At 39.5% G+C, this 19,057-nt stretch overlaps 1 protein-coding gene across 2 annotated transcripts in view; it reads right to left on the minus strand.

The window, feature by feature from the left end:
• Positions 1-5,243: 5,243 nt before the first annotated feature.
• Positions 5,244-19,057, minus strand: part of insyn1 (inhibitory synaptic factor 1) — a 45,681-nt gene continuing 31,867 nt past the window's right edge. For both annotated transcript variants that reach the window (XM_085410933.1, XM_085410937.1), the window contains exon 3: positions 5,244-6,178. In XM_085410933.1, coding sequence (XP_085267059.1) covers positions 5,360-6,178 — 819 coding nt within the window. In that variant the 3' untranslated portion in view covers positions 5,244-5,359. The remainder of the gene's footprint in view (positions 6,179-19,057) is intronic.

A 19,057-nucleotide genomic window follows, 5' to 3' on the forward strand; every position in this document is an offset into this window, starting at 1 on the left:
TGAAAGTTTCTATTTATTCATTTTGTTTTGTTTCCATTCCTGTGGAGATACTTTGGAAACTTGTGCCTCTTCTGACTTCCTCCTTGGACCTCAGACAATATTATTGAATTTTCTACCGCCAGACTGTCTCCTTATTACTTGCCTTAGATGTGCAGTCTTCTTTCTTACAACATCATCACCAGTTTCTCAGCTTTACCAGGAGGTATGCATGTATGCATTTCCTTATATAGAGAAATTGGGTAAGGCCAGCATGCGGATAGTTAGCAAATTGTATGGAAATTCCACAGGTTATTGGTTCCAACAATTCAGATTTGCTAACATACCCATGGTGGTGAGAACAAAATGTCCTCAATGTCCTGTGGACGTGCAAGAGATGTTTGGCTGCACCTCTCTTTCAAAAACCAAACCACAACAGATTAGCAAACATACCTCATTTCAACTGTCAGTAGGTGGAGGGGAGATGATCATTTGGGCTTGTTTTTCAGCCACAGGGCCTTGGGTGCCTTGCAATCAGTGGGTTGACCATGAACTCCTCTGTATAGCAAAGTATTCTAGAATGAAACATGAGGCCATCTGTCCCACAACTACAACTTAGTCAAATTGGATTGTGCAACAGGAAGATGAGCACAGCACAAAATCTACAACAGAATGGTTAAAAAAAAAAAAGAGAATCAAGGTGTTGCAGTGGCCCATTAAAAGTCCAGACCTCAACCAAATTGAAATGCCGTGGTGGGATCTAAAGGGACCGGTACATACTGTAAACAAATGCCCACAAACCTCAGTTAACTGACGCAATGTTGTAACTCCATCCTGTAAAAATAACTGTTGCATTAGACAAGTAATTTTACTTTTTTCCATATCGCAGATGATAAAAGGACAATTTGCCACCCAAAATTAAGAGTGATAGCGGCAATATGTAATTTGATTTCCTGTCAAGTTTGTTTCTAGGGTGCACATTAATATAGTGTTTCCTACCCATAGTCTAGTACAAACTCTAGAATTTATTGGGTATCTTTACTTGATCAAGGCCATATAGTTATCGTCTCTTTGACCTAGAATAATAATTGGGCTCCTTTGACCTTCCATTGTTTTTTATTACATATATATCATCCTGATAAATCATAATGGCATGGTGTATGCAAAAGTGACTCTCATTAACTTTAATTACAGTGTGCCAAGTCATCTGAAGGCACTGTTTCGTCCCAAGAATCACCCAGATCCTCCCTCATGGCCACAGGCCCTGTCCTTCATCACCTGTGAAGGTGTATCTTATCTATTACTCCTGAATGGCTATTCATTAATCATTCCCTGATTCCAATCAGATGGTACTTGATGGTTAACATGGCTTTGTTTGGCCATCCTTCAGATGGTGGTATTGGTTTTTGGTTGACCATGGCACTATAGATCCTGCAGCCTATTGCTACTGGTACTTCTGTGTGCATAAGAGCAGCATTCCCCTATATATGTAGAAAACTGAGCCATGTAACTATGTGCAAACTGTTCGTCAGGAGTGTTGTGTTCTTAGCCTGACTTTGATATCCAAGTGTTTTAAATATTGGTTGGAGACCATAATCCTCTACTCACTGACAAAAAAACTTTCTACTAGTTTGACCAGAAACTGAGATGCAAAATTACCATCCCATCTCTTTGTCAATCACTAGAAGATGCTTGATGTGACTAATTGCCACAAATAGAAAATGGTGTGTGCAATGGAAGGAGATTGCAGGTAAAGAAAAAAAAAGAGGGAGATACAATAGAAATAGTTTGCTCTTGTGGCAGGATATCAATGGCACAAAGATGAAACAAATCAACCTTAGGTAGCCCCGGCTGTTAGCCAATCCATAGTAATCAGTGAGACTGCATTGAGCTCTCCGCTTCACGGACCCTTACCAATCAGCAGAGAAAACACAGATCTGTCATCTGTTTTCCTGTGCTCACTGATGGAGACAAAGGCCAGTGAGAGTAAAGTGTGGTAATTATTAGGGGTGCAACGATACACAAAATCCACGGTTCGGTTCGGTTCGATACTTTGGTGTCACGGTTTGATGTTTTTTCGATACAAAAAAATGTTCATGCCTTTTTAATTTGTCATTTATTAAAATTATAAATATAGATTTTTAACTTGAAAGTACCGTTTTAAATTTAATGTTGCTGAAACAACAAAATAATAATAATTTTAAAAAATCCATCTGATCGAGAAATCACTCATCTTTGGAAAAGAGAATTTATTACAGAGAAATGGCTCTTTCCAAAATAAAAGCTATACTATCCGCTTCTTCTGGGCTATATTCTCAGCAGCATATTAAACATATCAGGTCCCCATAAGGACAATCATGTGCTAACGGCTGTCTAAATGACTCGGGTAAAGTTTGTAGCATGCGTGCTTTTTGTTTTTGTCTGCTTTCACTTGTCTTTGCACTAAGATGATGTCAGCGTAAATGTGCAGTCATATTCGTTGTGTTCCCACTAGTGCTGTCAGCGTTAATCTCGTTAAAATGACATTAACGCCATAACGCGGCAAATCTCCGTTAACGAGTTACTGCGGATCGCCCCGTGCGTGGGGCTGGACGGCGTCAACACGTTAACAAGCTAACTGTGCTAATGCACTAGTTCCCACCAATTGAGCATTGCGTGGCACATCCGAAATACTGTTTTACTTTTGTCCATGACACACTTACCATCAGGGTCATGCTTCACATGAAAACCAAGATAGTTCCAAAGGCCAGATCTGAATGAGGGTGGGGGAGGTTCAATGTCGGGTAGCGTTGAGGCAGTTGCCATGTTGCAACGAGCTTAGCTTCTGTCTTGCTAGCTTGTGCTGTGCTCAGTGGATCTGCACTCGACAGTGCAGCCTCGGCGGAGTAGTCGAACGCAGATAACACAGGCAGCATCGTCAGAAGAAAAGCTGATAAAGTAAATAAAATTATCTTGTATTGTTCGATACATATGCGTACCGAACCGAAAGCACTGTATCGAACGGTTCAATAGGGGTGCAACGGCCTAGTAATTATATATGAAGGGTGGGTAAGGAAACTGTGGCCCATGTATATTTCTGCCATAATGACCTTTTAAAGTCTTTTGTTCCCCACATTATTTGTCAGTCATTCAACAGTGTCCCGCTGGCTATCATTAGAAAATTGATTAGGGATTTGAACTAATGCATGCCCACTGCTAATGTCATAATGCAGATGGCATGACTCACTTCAGCCTTGTTAAGGAGATTTTGTCTAATCTTGTCTTATGGACTAGTCTGGCCAAATGACTTCCAGAGGGATGTGCTGTGTCTATTTGTATTGATCCCCATTAATTGCTATGACAGGGAAATATAAAATTGTATGTTAGGTGTAATTCAGAAAATACCATGCATCTCCTCAGAGAGTGTGTAGACATAAAGGCAATGAAGATACAGACAGAGACGCACATGCACACACACATTCACAAACACACATCTGTTTTTGTGTCTGGTGGCATCATGAAATGAACTTCCTGGTAGGCAGATGATTTGGCATCAGTGTGCTCAGGTTTTCATAACCTTTGGATGCCTCCCACCCTTGTCCTACAGAGAACCGAGGACAAAGCTCTGTCCTATTAGAGATGAATAATGAGCCTGTTGGCAAAAGAGACGTTGCTAATGTTTTGCCCAAAACTCTAAAATCTGTCCCCAATGATAATGTATTCTATGCCTGTGCCAAACAGGTCTATATTTGAAAAAGTGATTTCATTGCAGATATGACTTATAAAACCTGTAGAGTGGAAACGGATTGTAATATCTGGCAGGTGTGTAGGCATCAAAATAAGGGCTTAGTTTGTTTTCCTGTAATTGATGTCTTTCCTGTGTGGTGGCATAGCTTTGTTTGTTTATGCTAATAAACAACACCAACTTGGGAATGTGGAATAATTCTTTATAAAGTCTTTAGGGTAATCCTTTGAATACAAAGCTTATTTACTTCATATTTTTTGCAATATTTCATGTTTGTTTTTTTTTATTAAGTGGAATAAGAGAGTGTATGGTAGAATAGTATACTGCAAGCAGAGTCTTCCTACCGTGAAAGGTTATGGTCATCAGAGGCAAAAAGGTCAGCTTCATGGGAGACAAAGAGGGTTTTCCTATAAAGACTGCAACATTTAACTTTTTCTTTTGAAACTCCAAGTCAGGGACCATACTCACAAAGCTGTTCCCCAGGGTAGATTATTGCTTTGTAGAAGAAAATCTTTGAACGTTAACGGTCTCTGTTTTTTCACCATCAACTCTCACTCTTGGACACACAGTTTTTGAAATGTCAGTTCTTTAGGGCAACAGTTCTAATTTTTGTTTCGCTTAGTGTAAGTAAATAGATCTGACTGTGAGTTTTTGTTCAGAGATCCCAGGAGAGTGGCATGCATGCTCAGCAGAGAGACTTCTCACTGCAACCTCCCTCGAACATATTGATCAGGAATGCTTATTGGCGTCAGCCCTGTGAATAAAATGCTGCTCTATTGAGTTCAGTTCCCCACTGGGCAACTGAATGAAGAGACAAAAACCTTTAGCACTTTTTTGTGGACTGCTATTCAGCTCAAATCCTAAGCCTAATGACGTCACCGGTAGGAAGAGAAAAATTGAAAATGGCACCTTTGTAAACTGCACCTTTTGAAATGACAATGTATATATCTGTTTTTCTTTTCTTTTCCCCCCTTTCTGTCAGTTTTATGTTATGTGTTGCAGCTTCTCCAGCAGATCGAGAAGAGCGCCGGATTTGGTGTTTATAAAATCAAGGGCAGATAAATAGTGTTGTTCTCCGGCTCTTCACTCAGAATCATTTGTTGACATCAGTGAGAAGAAGAGGCTTGACATGTGCATCCAGATACATATCCCTGCTGGAATCAACCATCCCATTAACATTTAAAACCCTGGAACATGAAAAATGACAGTGTTTATACAGATTCAGAGTACAGAATGAGCAACCTTCTGTATCCACATTATAGCAATTTTTAAGTTATAGTGTGGTGTGAGGAGTGGGAAATAAACTTTTCATATTTTTATTCTTGTGATTTTAAGCACTTAAATGTTGTGGGAAAAATGATTGTTTTTTTAATCTCTGAAATCATTTGAAATAATCCAACATGTTGAGTCCACTCAGTATGTGTTTTAAAATTAGAACCTTTTGATCTGCCTCTAACTTTTCACCCTTTTGATCTGTTTGACTTCAATTCATCGTGTTTTCCCTGAGCCTCAGAATGACTTTATGTAGTCAAGTGATTTCCCATATATCATTTATTTATTTAGTAATTAATTTATTTGTGTATTAATCTATGAGCTATGTATTTAATATTAAATAATGCACAGTCCTTCATGAGATTTTACGATAAACTTCGGGCTTTCTCAGTGGTCCTTTGTTTTCTGTTTGGTTGGAATATAGGGCAGTACAGTTTGGGTGCTCTTGTCAGAGACAGTTTGTGTGCTGCTATTTCGTAACAGTTTTTTGCGGCAGCCGGGGTTTAAGAGACCTTTCCTGGGTAGTGTGTGAGCTCCTGTCGTCCCCTTCACAGGTGAGGAGACATAAGAAGGGTCCAGACAGTTATGGAGGAGTGAGTGCTCAGAGGAAGAACGTTTGGGGGCAACTGAGCTGGCCAGGAGGCTGGGCTCAGTATCGCTATCTGGTGTAGCATAGCCACTCTTATCCTCTTGTAACTCCTCTTGCTCCTCCTCTTCATCATCGTCACAGCACAATGCATGGTACAGAATTTTGTCACTGAAGCGGACTCTTTCTCTTGTGCCAGAGGTACGGGAAGTCTTGTGGCTGTGCGTGGAGCTGCTGGCCTCCTCGCTCGATGAATCTGGAGTAATAATGCGTGGCCCATTGGGGATGGGCAGCCCGCCATTCATCTGAGAGTAGACAGACGCAGTGGTGGGGGGTGGGGTGGGGGTTTGTGTTTGGGTGAGGTTGGTCCCACGACCCATCTCCTGCTGTGGATCTCCTGGTTGCCCGCAAGATCTGCGAGCGGCTGCACCAGCAGCCTCCAGATAACTGCAGAACTCCCAGCTGTCAGAAAGGACATCTGCATTGAGGAAGTCCAATCGGAAGGCCTCTCCCAAGCCCCGCTCACTGCTGGACGTGCTGCTGGCTGTGGCCACGGTCCAGTCATCTGGCTCCAGGTCAAAGTCAAAGTCAGACGTTAGTTTATCGATTTGACCCACCACCTGTGAAAGAGAATAAACAGTTTTAGGTAAAAGATTTTTTAACCTTAACAGCCACAAAGATCCAATCATAAATCTCTGAACAATGGTTCATATATTTAAGAATTGCTACTAAATTTTTTATGTTGTGCCAAGATTTCCAGAGAATGAATCAATAGCCAACTGTAGTGACTTTTACCTCATGACCTCAAGTTAATGATAAACTTCTCTAAAGCTAATGGATTAGTTTAAGCAATATCTGGTGCAATTATGTCTCTCTTAGATTGAATTGCATTTACTTTCCTAACTCCTGTTTTGGAATCAAGATCTAATTCTACTTCTTGTTAGTTTACGACCAAGCGCTTACAAAAATTCAACTTGACCTTTACTTTATGTTTAGTCCTATAGTAAGTAGCATAAAGTGCATTTTACCTCCAATATGTCCTGTTATCATTTACCTCCAAAGGCCTCTGTGTCCAAAGGTAAGCTTACGAAGGCAAAATAATTAGGATAAAAGCTAAAAGTTACATTTCTGAAAAAATGATGCGTAATAATGTATATTAAGCTTTATATACATAGCAAAAAGTGCACGTATCACCTGTTCTGTTTTGGCTGGACTTTTATATGCTAACATAATTAGAACACATTGCATGTGCACTTTTGCCATTTTTGCATATTTATGTCATGAATGCATATTGAAAAAGAAATATTTTTGCACTTGTAGGAAAAAATGCAACGAGGGGATAATGGTCTTACTTTTTGCAGACACAGTACATGAATAGACCGACTCCAATTATATGAAATCTCTAGATGTTTCGCATGCCCCTGAATTGCCCCCCACTGGGAAGTTTAACAAAAGCCAACATTTACGCAGTTTGCCTTTACAGCTTGCCATTACTCTCTTTTGATCCATAAATCTATAATTGTTTGTTCATAGTTTGGAAATTGTCTTTATTTCCACCAAGCTTTTCCTCAGACAGGTGTTAAAAAATTTGCTTCATGTTATATTAAGACAAAATTAAACAATCCTTTGGAATGAGCCTGTAGCATGAAAGAGACTTGAGACAGAAAAGGCACCACGTGCACCAAAGAATCCTCTCAGACCAAGCTGTGTATCCTAAATCCAGTAGCTGATTCATTTTAAAATGAGATAAACCTTCTTAGACCTATAGCTTTACAGTATGAACCCCTAATCCAGTGCTTTTGATGCCTGCACTTTGATGTTAATTGTAGTGCTATGGTAATGCCCATGTCAAACAAAATAAACTCAAATGTTCACCTGCTGCACAGAAATGTACCACAAAAGCATTTCATTTATTGTTACCTCAAAATTAACCTCAATGCCATTGTCATCAGCAGCAGTGTTGAGTGTTTGATGAATAGAAAGCACTTCAGTGGAAATCATGCTGGTTTGCTGACAGCACCTAAAATCCGAGCCCTCTATACTTGACATTTTAGCACCTTTAATCAGCATGTTCTGCTCTCAACAACAATCTATTGTGAAATGAAAACACTCAGCATTCATGTAGCTTGTAAATGATACATTTCCCCAAACTATTCAGCAATTAAGCACAGTGTTTTGAACTCAGAAAACTTTTTTTTAGAATGTGTACACCTCGATTTGCCCTGTAATTGCTGCCGAACAGCAGAGAAAGTGTAGTTTCACCCTGAGATTTGTTGAATATGATCTGTTTTCGCCCCCCCATAATTATTTGCAGTGCTTGCTTCTTTCTGACTCTTATGACTACAAAATGAGTATGCTTGTATCAAAAACTCCAAGTCTTATCTCTGTATGTGGAATTGCTATTGTAATTCATTCTTTGTCCAACTTTAAAAGCTGTAAATTCAAACTTGCTGCTCGTGTGCTCAATAAAAAGCTTAGGAATAAAACTGAATCAATCTTCCATCCTAAATTTGGCTCAAGCATGGTTAGATTCTCCTTGCTGCTGTTTTATCTCAATCCTGAATTTTTCTTGGTGCTGATAAGTCAAAGCACCTGCATTTTGAATCTGGCTGCATACCTCTGCACGCACAGCATTGGCTCATCTGTCAATGAGCTTCTCTGCAGATCTGCCAGTTATGGCATCGTGCACCTCATGAGTACCTGGACTGTGCTTTTCCACTGGCATGCTGCCCGGAGTGAACTAGGCTGTATGAATCCTCTAATCCTTGAATTACTCCACCTGTTTGCTGTGTGATTTGCAGACTTTTACTCATGGAGCTGTTAATGTAAGATGTTTTCAGGGCCAGAGGAGTCTGAATAGCTTTGTTTACTTGATTGCAAAACCTAATTTAATCAGTGTGTTAAAAGAATAGCTATCAGATGTATTTCTCAACCCTGCTATTAAACCCGAATTTATTATTGTTTGGTTAGTAGTTATTGCCATGAGCAACAAGTCATTTTTATATATCTTCTAATTTGCGTTTAAACAGATGGAGCACTTACAGCATACCGTGGTAAGTTCAGAGAAAGGTAACAGGTAATGCACAAATCGAGATCCTAGTTGCCAAATACATAGTGTTTGCTGTACCTCTGCAGTGACCCTGAACCTGCTTATTTTCTATTTTAAAAGGCATTCCTGCATGCTTCAACTGTTTAGCGTGACCTCTCCCTGCAGTATGTAGTGGGCTAATTTAGCTTGATAACAGTTTCAGCCTGAAGGATCTGCTGATTCTTTTTGTTACAATGCTGCACATGCTCAATGCAACAACAAAGAAGTCTAGTCTCTGCTTTTTTTCCTCCAGAGTGTGTGATGAAGGATCTATGGATGGAATTGGATGAGAAGATTCTTTTAGCACAAAGGATGAATGAACACATAAGGAACAAGTTATTAACACTGTGCACAATGTGTTGGAAATAGCAGATGCATTATGAGAATGCATTACGAAGTAATTATGAAACGTGTAACACGGAACTTTATCTCATGTGGACATCACTGCACGTGGGTTATTAATCATATACTGGAAAAATAAATAAATAAATGAAAGCATTCCAGAGATCATGTACACAAACAAGCTATAACCCCCCCCCACCCCCCCCCCCCCACCCCCCCATGTGCGTATGGTTTTTATTGTCTGAAACATAGGCCTACAAGGTAAATAGTTGTTAGCTCATAAGGTGCTTATATTGAGTTCTCTTTTGTTTTTATTTCCTCCAAAAATGTAAAAATTCTGGAAGCTTAAAGTTGTGATAATCCTCTGGAGTCAGGCTGTGTATCCCCAACAGACTTCACGGCACATTCATACTACAAAGTTTATGATGCGGTGATGGCATATCCTTGTGACTGAAAAGACTCCATTTGCAACACAGTTAAGCAGTAATGTGTAGTATAAGCATGGATATAAAGTGCTGGGGATTAGACTTTAACTTCAGTCTATAATTTTCTCTCCATGCCTCTGCTGACAACTTCACTTACTTGCTTTACTGTAAAGGCTGTCTTATAGAAGCTATTAAAAAGTATGATGACTATAACAATAACTATGATTTTCTGTGTGGGAATGGTAAGCAGAACATGATTTGTTTATTTTAGATTAACGGTTGCCCAGGAAGAATCGCACACACAAACTGAGTAATAAATGGCATTGTAAATTTTTTTTCTGTTTCATTGCACACTATCAGCCAGCAGTCACAAGTCAATTGAGAGCATATCACCTGATCAACAGAGAGTTGAGTCATTTCAAAGCTCTTTGAGGTGCTTTAAAAGAGAGGCTGCCTCAGTAGCATCAGGTGAGGTTTTATTACTGTACCTCAACACCTGTCTGAAATGATGGTCTGGGTAATTGAGGGTCAGACTGAAAGAGGGCACCCTCCAGCCTTGTCTGTAACAGAAAGGCAGAGTGACGGAAAAGACAGGCAAGGATTATCTAGCACAGATTTGTGTAAAAACTATTAATGAAGCCCCCCCTCAGGAGTGGTGATTTTTCTGTAATATTCAGCACCACCTGGTCTCTTGATTTATTTATTGTAGCTGGGCACCTGATTTCTTTCTCCCAAAGTGAGTGTCTTTTCTCTCTTACGGCTAATTAAAATTGTACCAGAACATTAGTACTGTAACATTTTTTCCCAGATCTGATGTTTAATATGTTGTTGAAAATTTCAGACAGAGGTCAAAATCAGCAAATGTGAAAATTTAGGTGTGAAATTGCCTCTGATGAGGAGGGTATATTTACCACATGTTCTAATCACTCAGTTGGTCTTTAAGCAGATGTTTAACTGGAATTGCTTGTTTTGATGCGCATTGATGGTTTTCTGTGTGGAAAGATTTTTGTTAGCTGTCTAGTAAACAGATGGGAATTACAATTCTTTGCAAGTCTTACATAAAAGTGCATCTTTAACATGTTTCTAATGATGCCAGTAGAAAGGGTATCTGGTTTTCCATATGCATTACATATTTTAGTGTTTACCAGAAAGTAGAAAACAGCTCTGAAATATGCTATCAGTAGCAATGCAGTTTGTACATATGTAAAAAATAAATCAGGTGTGAGTTACCAAAATAAATGAGACATAACACCCTCACTGGGTTCATTTGAAATGCACGCAGTATGAGTGAATTTTCTGTGGATCACTTCATTACGCTGTGTTCAAGTGGCCTCTCTCCATCTGTTCCTGTGCCACCCGTTCTTCCAGGAGTCATTTTCAGAGCAGACTGAGAGAAGTTTGCAGTGCTTGTTCGTTAATTATGCAGCATCCAGCGTCTAGCATAGCTTTGCTTTTTTTTCATGGGAAAATCTCAAATGTTCAGAGGCGCTATTCAAACAAATCTAAGTGTTATTTCTTTCTCAACATGTCACAATAGATTTCCAGCCCTCCACTGTGCAGCACTTTCAGCACTGAAAGCGGTTAATGCCAGTTAGGAAGTCTCAGCAATTATCAAAATGGCCTTGCATGCTGGCTTTGTAAGTAAAGGCTTCACAAATATTGTTTTAATGCAGTTAACTCCAGCAGTTTTGCAGCTCCTTCTTACTCTGTATCCTCTCCTTATTTCCCCTCAATTGAATTCTCCTCAAGCCGAGAAGAGGGAGGCATCCAAGCCACTCATATTTTTGTGATATGGTTTATCTTATCCCCCAGAACCTAATTTATCATCCCCGACTTACTCTGAAAGGACATATTTACCAGATTCACTAGCAAAATTGTCCAGTGACTTGTAAACTTGTGCAGTCTCTTCCAGACATCTTTATTCACTACTGGATAAAATGGAATTCTGGGAGCATTTTAAAATTTGTAATGTACTGAACATTACCCTGCTGTATGTGAAGAACATGCAAGTATTTCATATCTGCACAGAATGTTGCTTGGCTTGAGAGTTTAGACTTCATTGAGTAAAAGCTTCGGGAAGAAATTTACACATGACATTGTTTGCTTGGAGTGTGATTAGGGTTGCGCATCGGGGCAGAGTAATGCAGTACCATTGATAACAACTTAACCACAGTGTCTCTGTTTCAAAACGGAGCAAACTACAAACTAATTTATGAATCACTTTAATAAAGCTTAACATTTTTTCAGCTGCCCTTCAGAATATATTTTTCCAGACTGTGTGAACTTAGGTTAATGCAGAGGAATAGATGCTGCATCATTCCCCCCTAATCATATGCATGAAAGGAGACGGGGCTGCTTAACAGAGGGTTTGCAAACGTGATTCAGATGACAAATGAATATCCGTTACTCTACATGTCAGATAATATGCACACGCAAGCAAGGTCTTGAAAAATCTTGTGTAACATAAAAAGTGGATGAGAGACAAGATCCAAAGCATTGTCTAGTCTCAGTTTTGTTTTTTTGTCTTGTCAGATCCCCCAGTTTTTATTTTATTTACAGTTGAATAAAAATGTTTTCAAACATACAAAGAAAATCTGTTGATATAACAGGTGTGAAATACTTCCGTTGTGCTGCTTTGCCGTTAGCTTCCCCCATGTTTCCTCAGCTCTCCTGCTAGGTGTGCTAAAGAACAACAGTGATTTGAACAGTTCATCACATTGTTACAGTATCTTATTTATGGTTTTGAATCTGGAGCAGATAGTTATCTGATCCAAATCAGTGCAGTTTGGTGCATCCCTCTAATCACAGCAGAGTCAATGGTGTCGCTGATTTACGGTATGATATATAATACATTAAGTATCTTGACAGACCTAATTTCAGCTTATTTATCACATCAGAATTTTCCCCCTAAAATCTGTATTGACATCTTACCCCAGAAAACCTATTATCACCCAGTGTGTAACTGAATCATTGTGCCACTGATCTTGGACCGTTCTGTGGGACATGTTACAAAAATTAAAGAAGACCTACTTGAGATCGGTTAGCTTCTCATGCATTTCCGTTGTACAAAATTCCATAGTACTTTGTACTAGCCAAGTATATTGAGCATGGTCGGGATTTGAATACAGTTCACTCTGCAGACCAATGAGTCACTGGGCAGAAGACATTGCAGACAAGCTAGGGGGACCTGATTAGGGTCAGGCCATCTTGATTGCTCAGATGTATTGCTTAGTGTTGGCACAGGGATAAATGTCCTTTGAAGTGTTCGCTGGAAGCATTTGGTGTAATTATCCTGTCATGAGAGGGGCTATAAGCTTGAGACTTCATTAGGCACATGCCTGCTGCTTTTTCATCTTTTCTCAAAAAACATTCATCTTTATGGAGGCCTTAAAGTGCTAAACAACGCTGTGATGAGCGTACGGCCAGTACCTCCTGACAACTCACTAATCAAAAGCATCATTACAAACTTCAGCACATAATGGGCCTCATTTATCCCTGTGGGGCTTTAGAAGAGGTGGGCTTCTGAAGTCCCTGTAGGCCTGGGCAATCAACCACTTTCTTGGCCAAATTTAGGTCATTAGACTGTTAGACTGGACTGTCTTGTATTCGAACTCTATGGCAAATTTGGAAGGTTTATCATATCATACTTCGAGCGGCTATGGGTTGTACAATCAGTGAGGGAGGAAAATGGGAAGATTGTCTTCCAGCAATAGGGAGGTAGCAGATGCAGCATGTGTTGGTGCTGGCAGAGCACACTGATCATTTATTGAGGTTCTCCTTCATTGCTTCTATCCGTGTTGAGAGGCCTAGTGCCGGTAATGACCAGAAAAAGATGGTAGGGCCACGCTACGGGGCTCCTCAGTCTGTCTGCTTCCTTGAGATAGCAGGTGGATTAGGCCTGTGTACCGTCAGGTCATGCTGGTCACATGCAAGGAAAAATGGATCATGTGAGTGCAGTCAGGCCACACTGACCCATTTTAATGACTCAGAGTTTTTATTAGCAACATGGTGTCTTTCTGTCAAAGGCCAGTGAAGGTGTAAAGCGATAGTAGTTTATATGTGTTTTTGTGGGTTGGGTTGAAGGGTAAATGTATTTGACCTGCACTGGAAAATGGGGGGAATCTCTTGGGCAGAGGGTAGAATACCACAAACTGCAAGTCTGTCTCCATGCCAGCCAATAAGCAGATAATAAGTGTATCCCGACGAGGGGGAGATGGGGAAATACACAGTCCATTCTATAGCTGCATGCTTATCCCATTTTATGCCAATGACTAATCATAATTTCAATGTTTTAAATAAATTTAGATTTAGCGTACTTACAGTTGATCTGATTTGTTACAGTAACAATTTCTCATGTAATTCCCACTATGGCAGTAAATTGGTGTAAACATGTTACTACATTAACATATCACAGCAGAATATAAACACATTTTCTGGGCTGTCAAAGCTCATTTGCATCAGGCGATGTGCATAGTCGAGCAAACAGTTAATGTTGATGGAATATTAAATATATACCCATCTCATTACTGACTGAATTAATATGTTGAAATAATTGAAGTTGGGTGCATCTTGGGGTTTGAGTTATTTATTTGTGCTGTATTTTAGTGGAGAGCACCGACATATATAAGCAGCAACAGTGGTAGTCCAAGCTTTACATCGTTTGAAATGGTTTTGATCAGCATTGGCCAAAATAGTCAGGCAAACAAAGATGTATATCTGCATGTTAGTCTCCATCTTCTAAATTTGTAAATTCTAATAATCACTTGTAAAACACCTCAGAATCAAAATGATTTTATGAAAAGAAACAGGAAACAGATGCATGAAGGGGCAGACAGATTGAAAAGCCAAACAGAAGGTGAAAGACTGACAGGGAAAAAAATCATAATCTTCATGCAGTTTTATTTTTACTTTTAACTTATTTTTTTATTCTTCTGTCTGCTTTACTCCTGCTTTTCTATCCATCTGTGAGGACATATTCATACCTTTAAAAATATGTTCTACAATAAAACACCATTTGCACCTCTCACATTACCACTGACATGCAGATTCACACATTGCCATTGATCACCTGCTCTCTTTCTGTAATTAAAAGTCCTTACAATGCAGTCGTCTTTCCTGGGTTGTGGCTGAAAATATTGCCTAACAACACATCAGTAATGAAGCAGGAGTTACTTTTTTCCCCCCAACTCTAGGAGTGTAAATGGAATTGCAAACCCAGCACACCAAGTTGCTAAAAAACTAACTTGAAGACAAAGGGTTTTTTTTAAACAGGAGACAACATGTTTTTTTTCTCTTTCCTTAAAAGAATCTGTGGTCAAATCTATCAGCTCAGTTAGTGGAGAAGTAGAACAGGCAGCTGTATGTGTGGTCAGCTTTTGAAAGATCTGATATGTGGATGTGTAAATCTCAATGACTCCACCCACACAGCTTGCTGTTAATCACCCGTGTATCATGTATGCCAGCAACTGAACTTTATTGCAAAATGTCTCATCTTCTGCCAAGACAATGGGTGGTCTATAAAGCCTTTATCATATCACAATATTTCAAGTACAGGTGATTACAACTTGCAGGCAGCAGCATTTATAAATGTATGCAAATTGAGGACATTTCCATCCTTCTTTTCCAATAAGCTACGGCCATTAACATACTACCTAATTTTAAGTGTCAATCTCTTGAAATAAGGTGCTGGGAGCAGCAGCATTATAGCGCAATAGTAGCAATACAGCACAAGTCAAATTTAAGCACAAACGTAGATGGGGTAGTGTTTTCCCCAGAAAGTATAAAATAACTGCTTAAAACTTTAACATAACAAAAATGAAGGTAACTTAAGCCTGTAACTCTTCAGGAACCTCATAAAATTATAAAAGTATTTTCTGCTTGTAATGATGTAACTCTGAGAAAAGTCTGGGAAAAGCCGGGCTTTTTAACCAGTTGCTTACAGCCCTGCTTTACCACCATATAGTAATGATTTCGATCCACTGTTTGCTCTTCCTGTCATACGGAGTGCAACTAGCGGAAGCATTTGGTGGAGTCTAGTCTGCAGTATGTGCATTGACAGTTCATTGTGATAGTACATATTTTGAAGAATGTATTAATACTTTGGACAAACCTACTGAAAACTGCACAGAAATACCATTTTCATATCATGAAATGCTTTCTGAACTATTCCAAATTCATTACAAGCAACATTTGAACCCCTACAATATATATTACACATTAAGTACTGAGAAAGTAAAAGAAGCTGAGAAACAGTGGTGTCTGACAGTGCATAGATGTTCTCTTCCTTTTTTCAATCCTGTCTAAAACAGTAAATAAAATCAAGCAGCAACATCAAAACAACATAAAAAGGACGCCTTACCAAGTAGAAAGGTCTACTAACATGCACTGAGCGCAGGAGATTATGTTCCTCCACCTCTTTGTTGCTACGTTATTGGTGCAAAATTAGTTGCCTCATACTAGATAAATAAGTGATTTGTTAGGGTCAGTGTTTGTTAATAATCTTTGTTTGTGATTTAAGTGATTTTTAACAGCTTGTCATTGTATGGCCACAGAACATTTTCTATTGTATGTTTGCATGGAAGTTTAAAACAAGCCCATTGCTGATAATCAGTGTCAATAAAGTAAAAATGGTAATGTTTTTCTGTCCGATTGATTATAAATGTCAAACATTCATAAATAAATAACCAGTAACACTATCTATCAGGGGTGCAACGATATTCGTATCGATATTGAACCGTTCGATACAGTGCTTTCGGTTCGGTACGCATATGTATCGAACAATACAACATTTGTAATTTATTTTATCAACTTTCCTTCTGATGATGCTGTCTGTGTTGAGCGCTCAGTGAATCTGCGTTCGACTACTCCGCCTAGGCTGCACTGTCGAGCGCAGATCCACTGAGCGCTCAACACAGACAGCATCGTCAGAAGGAAGAGCGCAGGGCAAGCTAGCGAGAGAGAAGTTAAGCTCTCCTTGCAATATGGACCTCCCCCACCCTCATTCAGATCTGGCGTTTGGAATTATTTTGGTTTTCATGTGACGTATGACCCTGAAGGTAAGCGAGTCATGGACTAAAGTAAAACAGTATGTTGGATGTGCCATGCAATGCTCAATTACATGGGTGGGAACTAGTGTGTTAGCGCAGTTAGCTCGTTAACGTGTTGGCCGTCTAGCCCCATGCACGGGGCGATCGGTGGTAGCTCGTTAACGGAGATTTGCCGTGTTGTGGCGTTAAGGTCATTTCAACGAGATTAAAGCTGACAGCACTAGTGGGAACACAACGAATATGACTGCACATTTACGCCGACATCATCCTAGTGCAAAGACAAGTGGAAGCAGACAAAAACAAGCAAGCATGCTACTAACTTTAGCCGAGTCATTTAGACAGCTGTTAGCACATGATTCTCCTTATGCTGCTGAGAATATAGCCCAGAAGAAGCGGATAGTATAGCTTTTATTTTGGAAAGAGACATTTCTCTGTAATAAACTCTCTTTTCCAAAGATGACTGATTCCTCAATCAGATACAGGGCTCGCAATATCGCTAGCCCGACGTCCCGGGGCTAGCGATTTTTTTCAGTCGGGCTACCAAAATCTATCTCTGCCCTGCCCGTAGGATGGAAAAATATATGTCAATGCTTTTGCATTCTTTCAGAAATGTAGCTGGGTAATTATGTCATTGGCATCGGTGAGCCACTGTCAATATGTGACATATTGAAATCGCGTTTGAATTTGCGCTTGTTTTTTTTGCTTTCAATTTGCAATCGTGCGAACTGTGTATAGAGAGCGACAGCACCGATCTGTGAGTGATGATAATTTGTGCACCAATTCCTCTGACATCGTCTTATTAATTGTTAGCTTACTATGCAAACATGACAAGTGAAATCTCCCGCAGCAAGCTTAAACATGTGAGAGGTTGATCGCGCAGAGACTCGCTGAGCTTATGTGAGTGCATGTGTAAAAGCAGCAGGAGAAGTTATGACAAATCAGACTATAAGGCAAAAAGAAAGTGCAGCTTTATGGTTTCATGGACAAACGAATATCTTTGGCTGCAATATGATGAGCTAAATAACCAGGGCTGCACATAAGTGGTCCGCAGGTGTGCATTCGCTGTCAAAATAAAAAACACGCACAAGGGTTAGGGTTAAATTTAAAAACTGTACTTTTGAGTTAAAATATATATTTATAATTTTAATAAATGACAAATTAAAAAGGCATGAACATTTTTTTTGTATCGAAAAAATATCGAACCGTGACACCAAAGTATCGAACCGAACCGAACCGTGAATTTTGTGTATCGTTGCACCCCTACTATCTATATATTTTTACATAATGCATCTGCCATGATGAAGTCTTGAACAAACATTGGGCTAAAGTACGATAAATCAACAGACTACTTGCTGCATGTTTCAGTTCACTGTGACTTTCAGTTCACTTGTTCTACATTTCATTTTGTTTTAACATAAGCTTAGTTTCCATTGCAGCTAAATGTTGTCTGACAATGGCTGAACTGTTCGGGGCTGCGAGAGCAGCAGCTAACCCTACTATTAATACAGGGCATGCAATCAATATGCCAGTGGCATTTCTAGGTTTCCTTGGCCTGCAGCGCTTATCTTAATGGAGGTGTGCTCCCATTTTCTTTTATAGTGTGAACACATATATCATTACCCAACAAATATAGCTAGATCTACAGGCCTTTGTGAAAACACTGAGGCACAGAGGAGAAAAAAACCCCAAAAAACTAATGCAATTTATTTTTATTTTAACCTTCTCTCTGAGCCTTTATGGAAGCAATGATGGACCTCAGGAATATTCAATTGCTGTTTCACTTCTGCTCCATCTTCTTTGGCCTTTAGTGAAGATTGGCTATCCAGTGTTTGTGGCAGCATTATTACTCAGAACCATACCACAGAGGATGATGCGGTGTGCATTAGTGGGCAGAAACACATTTCTGTGGAGAAGCATTTTCATTCATCCTCCTTCAAGCTTACCTGGAGTTTCCTTGAAATGATACATGCTTAGTCAGATAGTACATTGTCCTACTAAAAGAGTGTGACCATGTTCAGGTGCAACTGCTATGCCAGCCAAGGATGAATAATTTGTAGCTCCTGAAAACTTTGCAGCTGTTTGAAAGCAAACTCATACAATATGGACAATGACAATCTTTGCCAGAATGACAAATGCTAACCTGCTAATCTCTATCATAATAAATCAAATCATCTTATGACCACATTTTTAACTCCTGTTGTAGATCAACTCTTTTTTGGGGGCTACACTGTTTACCTGGGGAAAGAAAGTCTCTTCTGACCTCTTATCAACAAAGCATTTTCATCCGCAGCCCTTTAACTGTGACTCACTGTCTGGAGGAGTGAGGTGTTTAAAATAAGCGTGGTATCTTACCTTCCCACAATAACCGCTATGCTATCCTATTTACAGTGATATATATTATCTAAAGGTGTTATTGACATAATCCTCAACTTTAAAATAGTTCCAAAAACACACATCTAAAAAAGACACATCTCATTTAGTACAAATACATTTCCACAGTAAATACGTGATCTTTCAAAAGAAATGTCTCTTTAATAATTGTGCTAGTTTCCCCTGAATCACAGATTGAAGCAGAGAACCCTCTGCACTGAAGGCTTC

Source organism: Rhamphochromis longiceps, linkage group LG1 (genome assembly GCF_057381845.1).
Source record: "Rhamphochromis longiceps isolate RC_006_pf linkage group LG1, R_longiceps_female_GT1.1, whole genome shotgun sequence".
In the NCBI taxonomy this organism is placed as follows: domain Eukaryota; kingdom Metazoa; phylum Chordata; class Actinopteri; order Cichliformes; family Cichlidae; genus Rhamphochromis; species Rhamphochromis longiceps.